General features: G+C 34.1%; 1 protein-coding gene across 1 annotated transcript; it reads left to right on the forward strand.

The window, feature by feature from the left end:
* Positions 1-513: 513 nt before the first annotated feature.
* LOC132751108 (vacuolar protein sorting-associated protein 16 homolog) lies at positions 514-8,720 on the forward strand. The gene is made up of 7 exons (XM_060741227.1): positions 514-630; positions 2,076-2,180; positions 2,691-2,768; positions 3,602-3,771; positions 4,186-4,282; positions 6,952-7,055; positions 7,889-8,720. Exons 1-7 carry the CDS (start codon positions 547-549, stop codon positions 8,034-8,036), a joined length of 786 nt encoding a protein of 261 aa, XP_060597210.1. The 5' UTR covers positions 514-546; the 3' UTR covers positions 8,037-8,720.
* Positions 8,721-9,424: the final 704 nt, after the last annotated feature.

Below are 9,424 nucleotides of genomic sequence, written 5' to 3' on the forward strand. Positions count from 1 at the left end.
TTGTGTTGATGTACAGGTTATGTTAATGTTCAGGCTGTGTTGATATACAGGCTGTGTTGATGTACAGGCCGTGTTGATGTACAGGTTATGTTAATGTACAGGCTGTGTTAATGTACAGTAGCTGTGTTGATGTACAGGCTGTGTTGATGTAGAAGCTGTGTTGATGTACAGGCTGTGTTGATGTACAGGCTGTGTTGATGTACAGGTTATGTTAATGTACAGGCTGTGTTGATATACAGGCTGTGTTGATGTACAGGCTGTGTTGATCTACTTGCTATGTTAATTTATAGACGGATCTGGCACATAATTGATGTTCTAGGCTGTGTAATAAGAAAGAGGTGAAAATTATATCCAGTATGTTGACTTTGGCTTAATATGATGACTAAATGAAAGCTTTTTATGCCCCCACTACCTTGGGAGGGAGTAGGCTATAGATGTTTCCTTATCCAACTGTAGACTGTAAAACAGTGGAATGTTGGGTCATCTCTGTTCTATATACATAGTTATTGAAGATTATATCTTTATTTTTCAGTTTATTTTGTCCTAATGCGACTTAAGGATACTATGCCACAAGGAGAATTTTTCATGGCAATTAGAAATATTCCAGTAGCTCTATCACTTTTTCTGCAAGTAAGTTATTTCAGTTTTTACTGAAAAATGTTTTAATGATATGTTAGTTATTATGCCCCCATAGAGTGGGAGCATATAGCGTTGCACTTGTCCGTCCGAGTGTCCGTACGTCTGTCCGTCCGCACTCACAGGAGAGTAATTATGTGGCTAGAGGGACAATAGGTAACTGTTCTTTCTCTTTGATGTCATTCATTCCGTAATGCTTTTATGTGGCTATTTTCTTTTGCGTGGCTAAAAAGAACAATAGAGAGAACAATAGAGTAGCCACATAATTACTGTCCTGTGAGAACTTCCGTCCATACGTCTGTCCGTCCGCACTCACAGGAGAGTAATTATGTGGCTAGAGGGACAATAGGTAACTGTTCTTTCTCTTTGATGTCATTCATTCCGTAATGCTTTTATGTGGCTATTTTCTTTTGTGTGGCTAAAAAGAACAATAGAGAGAACAATAGAGTAGCCACATAATTACTCTCCTGTTAGAACTTCCGTCCGTCCGTCCGTACGTCCCGAAATCTTGTGAACGCAACTCCTCTTAAACCGGATGGCAGATTTTGCTTAAACTTCCAGGGATGAACAACCTTTATGTGTAGATGGTAGTAAAGGAAGGAATTTTTGCTGCGACCAAATTTAACAGAATTATGGCCCTTTGTTGATTTTTTTCACTATATACTATGTAGAAATTTTGTGAACGCAACTCCTCTTAAACCGGATGGCAGATTTTGCTTAAACTTCCAGGGATGAACGACCTTAATGTGTAGATGGTAGTAAAGGAAGGAATTTTTGCTGCGACCAAATTTAACAGAATTATGGCCCTTTGTTGATTTTTTCACTATATACTATGTAGAAATTTTGTGAACGCAACTTCTCTTAAACCGGATGGCAGATTTTGCTTAAACTTCCAGGGATGAACAACCTTAATGTGTAGATGGCAGTAAAGGAAGGAATTTTTGCTGCGATCAAATTTAACAGAATTATGGCCCTTTGTTGATTTTTAGTTTTCAACTTGTGGCACATGTAGTCCAAAAATATTTGACCTAGAGTCATAAGATTGACAGAACAGTGGCGAGTGGGGGCATCCGTGTCCTATGGACACATTTCTAGTTTTTATCAAGTTTGATAGTAATGTAAGCTGTAATGTAAATAGTGTTACCCATCTTTCAAAGAAAGCCAAACCATTCAAAATTATATGGGTAAATTTCAAAATTTATATTGATTGAATAGTAAACAGGGAAGAACTTCAAGAAGATGATGGAATGGCACAGATCCGCCACCTCCTCTTGATATTCACTGGCTACATAGGTAGAATCTGTTGCTGCCAGCACTAATAGAGATAATTAATATAGTGCTTGTCTTATTAATGTAAGCCTGAAAAATTGCCACACTTTGACCATCAGTTATGATTAGTTTTATAGATAACACAACTTGTTTTATTGTAAATATTTCAGTATTGTAGACAGCAGAACTCTGAGTTAATGGAGCAGCTATATTACCAAGAAGATAATTTCCAGGAGGAGGCCATGTGTCAGGTGCAGAAAAGTTTTAAACAAGAGGTAGATCATTATTTTATGTCAAGATTTGTAAAGCTTCCATCTTTATACTTCCTGCAGCAATATTTACAGGTGTATTCAAATACCAAGCTGTATGATCATAATTTTATTCAGGCTAGACTCAATACTCAGGGTTTTTATTATAAACAGATTGGTAAATCATTGGTTAAAATGGTTTTAAAATCTGTGGTATTTTCACATTTTAGCCTTTCTATTAAAATATACCCCATGTCCTTGTGTCGAATCTTTTGTTTTAGTTAGCACATCTGTTGCCTCAGATAAAAATGAAAATCCTAATACTTTTGTTTACTTGAATTGTTTCACGTAAAATTAATAATACTTTTGAGTGCATATTTCAATAATGTCTATAAAATCCATTTAGATATAGAGAGTATGGCTGGTGTATTACACATCTGTGATATTGCAGCATTGGAGTTTCTAATGAAGAAAGAAAACAATCAGGAAAATTTGTTTCATTAAACTGACATGCTATTTCTGCATATTTATTCATAGAGATTAGAAGACCGTATCCAAGTGTTAAATAATGCCAAAGAAAGTTACATGAAAGCTAGGAATGAATTTGCAGCAAAGGTCTGTATCTTTATATTTTAGATGAATATATTTTTGTTTTTAATTAGGAAATAGATAGCAAATTTGATACTTACGAAATAGATAGATAGCAAATTTTAGTGCATTGTTGTAGAATAATGCACAGTTCAATAGGCTTAAGTTTAACTAAGCATTTAAAAAGATAAACCATGCATTATTTTACTACAACACAAGAAAAATATCTTTTTCCCATTCTAACATGCTTATAAAAGCGACTTGATAAAATTAAACTGAACTACATTGACATCATGTGCGAAGCCAAACAATGTGTAAGTGTTCCTTTTTTATGCCATGCATATATCATGTTATGATGCACTCAACAGTCCTATCTGCTTGAATGAGGAACAAAAATAAGGCTGTTAGAATTTTCCTTTTGTCAGGTGCTGTTTTAAAAACCAAATCTGGAAAGAAAAAGTTATGAAGATTGATTCTGCTATAAGTGCGTGAAATCTTTAGATATGATATTATGATATCTATAGTTTAAATTCATACTTTTTCATGACTGTAGCTAATCTGAGGGGTACAAACAAACTTTTACAGTTACAGCTTTGAAAATAAGCGCAACAGGTTGACTAATCTATTATGACAGGTAGTGCACCATGAGGCTATAATTGTAAAAGGTTGTTTGTACTGGGGGATTAGCTTGGAAAAACCCACATTTGTCAAGTTCCGGATAACATCTATTGTTAAATGGTATAAAGCAATATCAGACTGCCTGTAATTGGTGCAATATTTATTTGTATCTAGGTAAAATCATCAGTATAGTAGGATTTTTCAAGAACATAAAATTTCATAAAATGATTTTATATATGTAGCAAGTTGAAGACGAGATAAAATTACTCAAATATCAACGACGACTGGAGGAAGAGCTACGCAGACCATACATGGATCTTTCTGTACATCAGACGGTCCATAAACTTATAGTGGATAATAGTCATAAGATGGCAGACCAGATTCGTAAAGAGTTCAAGATTCCAGACAAAAGGTAAAACATTTTATGTCTGTTGGAAAGCAGCATAAACATTTTCTATGTACACCCTGAATAATGCTGGTAGTTAATAGTCAATCATTGTCAAAATTTAATTTTTTTTGACCGGGAAGTTTTTTTTTTTTATTGAGGTATTTATCATTTTATGAATTTAGGTCATTATCATAATCAAAATAAAAAGTATTGCTAGATGATATAAGATATTTTCAATTTTGGGTTTCATAATAAATATGAATTGGCGAAGACATTGCTCCTTGAATATTGGTGAACATAAATCTATCTGGAATAAAACCATTTCTACAGTATAGAGATAAGAAAAACAATGCTTTTAAGGCTTCTAATTGAAATCAAATAAACAAGTGCCATCTATGCATGAGTATTGTCTACATAAGAAGTTTGTGGTATTTTCAGGTATTGGTGGTTGAGAATAGATGCTCTTGCTGAGGCTGGAGAGTGGATGGAACTAGACAAGTTTTCTAAGACAAAGAAACCTCAATTAGGAATGGAGGTTAGAAAAATCTTTATAGAATATCTCTTTCATGACTTTGTGTAATGGGTTACAGCTAATTGCACATTGTTAATAAATGATAAAGTTATTTTTGAAGGAATGATCTGTTTTGCCTACATCAGGTTGATACTTGTATACTGTTGCAGGTTTGTAACATCAATTTTGGACACTTGTGACACATTTGACACATATCTGAGCCGGGTCACGACAAAACCAACATAGTGGGTTTGCGACCAGCATGGATCCAGACCAGTCTGCGCATCCGCGCAGTCTGATCAGGATCCATGCTGTTCGCTATCAGTTTCTCTACTTGTAATAGAGTTGGTAAGTGAACAGCATGGATCCTTATCAGACCGCGCGGATGTGCAGGCTGGTCTGGATCCATGCTGGTCGCAAACCCATTATGTTGGTTTTGTCGTGACGCGGCTCATCTTATCTGAGTATACACCTTATTGCTACACTGTCATAAATGTTTTTAGCTCACCTGTCACAAAGTGACAGGGTGAGCTTATGTGATCGCTTTTCGTCCGGCGTCCATCCGTCCGTCGTCCGTCCGTAAACTTTTGCTTTAAATGACATCTCCTCATAAACCACTGAGACAATTTCATCCAAACTTCACAGGAATGTTCCTTTGGTGGTCACCTTTAAAAATTGTTCAAAGAATTTAATTCCATGCAGAACTCTGGTTGCCATGGCAACCGAAAGAAAAATCTTTAAATATCTTCTTTTAAACAACCATAAGAGCTAGAGCTTAGATATTTGGCATGAAACATCTTCTAGTGAGTGTCTACCAAGTTTGTTCAAATAAAAGCCCTGGGGTCAAAATTGGCCCCACCCCAGGGGGTCATTGATTTTTCCCTATATGCATATAGTAAAAACTTAAAAAATCTTCTTTTAAAGAACCCAAAGAGCTAGAGCTAAGATGTTTGGAATGAAACATCTTCTAGTGAGTGTCTACCAAGTTTGTTCAAATAAAAGCCCTGGGGTCAAAATTGGCCCCGCCCCGGGGGGTCATTGATTTTTTCCCTATATGCATATACTGATATAGTAAAAACTTAAAAAATCTTCTTTTAAAGAACCGTAAGAGCTAGAGCTTAGATATTTGGCATGAAACATCTTCTAGTGAATGTCTACAAAGTTTGTTCAAATAAAAGCCCTGGGGTCAAAATTGACCCCACCCCAGGGGGTCATTGATTTTCCCTATATGCATATAGTAAAAACTTAAAAAATCTTCTTTTAAAGAACCCAAAAAGCTAGAGCTAAGATATTAAGCATGAAACATCTTCTAGTGAGTGTCTATCAAGTTTGTTCAAATTAAAGCCCTTGGGTCAAAATTGGCCCCGCCCCGAGGGGTCATTGATTTTCCCTATATGCATATAGGTAAAAACTTAAAAAATCTTCTTTTAAAGAACCATGAGAGCTAGAGCTTAGATATTTGGCATGAAACATCTTCTAGTGAATGTCTACAAAGTTTGTTCAAATAAAAGCCCTGGGGTCAAAATTGACCCCGCCCCAGGGGGTCATTGATTTTCCCTATATGCATATAGAAAAAAACTTAAAAAATCTTCTTTTAAAGAACCCAAAGAGCTAGAGCTAAGATATTTAGCATGAAACATCTGCTAATGAGTGTCTACCAAGTTTGTTCAAATAAAAGCCCTGGGGTCAAAATTGGCCCCGTCCCAGGGGGTCATTGATTTTCCCTATATGCATATTGTATATGCATATAGTAAAAACTTAAAAAATCTTCTTTAAAAGAACTCAAAGAGCTAGAGCTAAGATATTTAGCATGAAACATGTTCTAATGGGTGTCTACCAAGTATGTTCAAATAAAAGCCCTGGGGTCAAAACTGGCCCCGCCCGGGGGGTCATTGATTTTCCTTATATGTGTATAGCAAAAACTTAAAAAATCTTCTTTGAAAAAACCCAAAAATAGCTAGAGTTTAGATTTTAAGCACGAAACATCTTTAAGTAAATATCTACAAAGTTTTGTTCAAATAAAAGCCCGGGGGTTCAAAACTGGCCCTGCCCCAGGGGTGTCATTGTTTTTAACTATATGTGTATAGTAAAAACTTTAAAAAGCTTCTTTTAAAAAACCCAATGAGCTAGAACTCAGATGTTTAGCATGAAACATCTTCTTATTGGTGTCCACCAAGTCTGTTCAAATAAACAAATAAAAGCCCTTTTTGGGTAAAAATTGGCCCGGGGGGGCGGGGGGGGGGCTATATACAGGTGAGCGACCTCAGGGCCATCATGGCCCGCTTGTTTTTTTTACTGCAAACTATATCAATGTGTTTAATAAAGGAAATCAGTAAGCCATGTACTTTGCATTCAGAATTTGAATAGAGATTTGGTCTCTTCTGTCATATTGTTTTAGTTATGGTTTCCTTCAGGAAAAGAATTATGGAGAGATCATATTAAAGTGCATCAAGCTATGTCTGATGAAATATTTCAGAAAAAAAAAAAAAAAAAAAAAAAACAATAAAACAAAATTAAAATAATTTTGTTTTCATAACCTTAATTGGTATCTTGAAAGATTTTTGCCATAGAATGTCTAGTCATTACATATACATGAATATATGGATAAAGTAAAAAAAAGTCGATATGATTTTCAATGTGCTTTAATCAAGTACCTTAATGATTGTGGTTCAGTTTATGTTAACATTTTACAGGCTTTTGTGGAAGCATGTTTAAAGCATGGAAATAAAAGGGAAGCAATGAAATACATTCCAAGAGTACTACCAGATAAGAAAGTTCAGTGTCTCATTCAGATGGGGTAAGTTTTGTATAAGTGAATATGAACTTTGGTAAGTTATATTGGTGTTGTTTAAAATGAGAGATAATGATTTGTGATTGAGTTTGAATTCAAAGACTTGGTTACACAATGAGGAATTTACTTTTGAATTTACAACATAAAATCTATAAAACTATGTCCTTTGCTCAGGACATTTTCTCTTTGAATGCCTGTTTTAGATGATTCTTTGAAACTTTGGTTATATACTTAATACTTAAACTGAATAGGGAAACACAAGTTAATTAGTTACCATTATGTTTCCTTGTCACATTGTAAAAAAGTTTGCACCATACTTGTAATAAATAATTTATACGTATTTATGTTTGAATATGGTTGGGAAAAATACCTCTGTACTTCATTCTTAACAAACTAATTGTTGTAAAACATTTATTATATAAACATAGTATGACTTTGTTAATTTGAATAAATTAATAAATTTAAAACTCCAGTTTCAGAAGGGTAGGGGTAAACTGTTTAAAGTGCTTTATAATACTGCACGTTTGTAACGTCACTTTTCATTGGATAATCATGACGTTTATATAGTTTTTTATGCACGGCTGCTTCCAGTTTTCTAAGTAATCTCATTTTTTTCTCAAAAAAGGAAGTTACTGCATTATAAATTCGTTATAAATATTCCTGACAGTTTATATGACGGAATATAAATGGTTGTTTGCAGTATAACCCTCGCCTAGCGGCTCGGGTTATATTTCCAAACAACCGTTAATGTAGGGCCATATAACCTTTCAAATACATTTATAAATTATAATATACTTGTACTTGTGTTTTGAGGTAATATTGTGTAACTTGTATTTCAGTGATCTTAAACAAGCTGCAGAAGCTGCATTTGAGAATAGGAACGAGGATGACTTGAACAAAGTATTGAGGAAGTGTACTCTGGCTGACCGTGCAATAGAGGACCAAATTAAAGGCTACAAACAGCAACTAGCTGGTGGACGAAGATAATACTATAGCTTTCAGTTTTATTTGAAAAAAGTGCTTTTAGTCTCTGAGCTGTAGGAGTAACTTTACTATGCTACCAGTATTGAGACCCACTAAACATCTTGTGAGACTTTGCTATTAGTTAATATAAATTTGATTAATTTTGATACTTGAATACCTTCAAGTAACTGTTATCTGTAATAACAGAATATTTATTTTCAATTGTTTGGTAATATGCCAGCCAAGGGTGCATTGCTTTTGAAAGAACCTTTGGTTATGTTGTGTTTTTCAATAGTTATTTGCTGTTTTTTTTGTGTTTTTTTTGAGAATATGCTTCAGATAAAGAAAATCTAATATCAGGCTTGGAACTTACAGCAATAAGAGCCCATAACATTTCAGTATATCTAAACACATGTGTGTTTAGTTTTCTATTGTTGTAGTCCTGTTATGCAGTGAAAGTGGTAAATTTTGTGTCTGAGTATGTTTTTCTGTTTCAGCATTAATGTGCTACAGTTATATTTTGAAAACCTGTAACAAACAAATTTCATTTTTGCTTATTCAATTGAGAGTTATTTCATGTGATGGTAATATGTGAAATTGATATATGTAGAAATGAATGACTATTAATGTTAGATAATTTATGTATAAAATTGTGCAATATATATTTGTTATTTATATGAATGTATAATAAAGTTATATTTAAATAAATGAATGAAAGTTTGTTTTTCACATAAAGAAACTGAGCAAATATAAATTATAAGATTCCCTGCCCTTTAGAAATGTATTTTAATTTTGAAATTGAACAAGTATTCCAAGATTGAAATGATAAACTTTGTCAGTCTTTGAGAAATTGACCATAGCGAAACAAACAAAAAAATGTCAAAAAGGGGCATAATTTTGAAAAAAAGGATAATCTCAGGGTGAGCTAAAAGTATCAAAGGGGGTACTCCGGCGTCCATCATCCGTCATCATGCGTCAACAATCATCTTCTTCTTTGAAACTGCTGTGCAGATTTACTTCAAATTTGGTCTGTAGCATCCTTGTGACAGTCACACTTGAATTTGCTCATGTCATTTCAATTGGCCCCTTTTAGGGGTCAACAGAGCTAAAAATAGAAAAACCTTTAAACGTCTTTTTCTATAGAACTAATGGATGAATGATCACCAAATTTTGTCTGTAGCATTCTTATGTAGTCTTTTATCAAGTTTGATCATATTAATTTGATTGGCCCCTTTTAGGGGCCGCTAAAGCTAAAAATAGTAAAACCTTTAAACGTCTATTTCTACAGAACTAATTGATGGATGATCACCAAACTTTGTAGCATTCTTAGGTACGTTTTTATCAAATTTGCTCATAATAATTTGATTGGCCCCTTTTAGGGGCCATTAAAGCCAAAAATAGAAAAAACTTTG

Source organism: Ruditapes philippinarum, unplaced genomic scaffold, assembly GCF_026571515.1.
Source record: "Ruditapes philippinarum isolate M1 unplaced genomic scaffold, ASM2657151v2 ctg15288_1_1_1_1, whole genome shotgun sequence".
Lineage (NCBI taxonomy): Eukaryota > Metazoa > Mollusca > Bivalvia > Venerida > Veneridae > Ruditapes > Ruditapes philippinarum.

Bases quoted from the DNA above. Each gene is read 5' to 3' on its own strand.
- LOC132751108 (XM_060741227.1), top strand. From the start codon at position 547: ATGCGACTTAAGGATACTATGCCACAAGGAGAATTTTTCATGGCAATT. The intron at 2,769-3,601 runs GTCTGTATCTTT...TTATATATGTAG, and splicing joins GGAATGAATTTGCAGCAAAG to CAAGTTGAAGACGAGATAAA. The intron at 3,772-4,185 runs GTAAAACATTTT...TGGTATTTTCAG, and splicing joins TTCAAGATTCCAGACAAAAG to GTATTGGTGGTTGAGAATAG.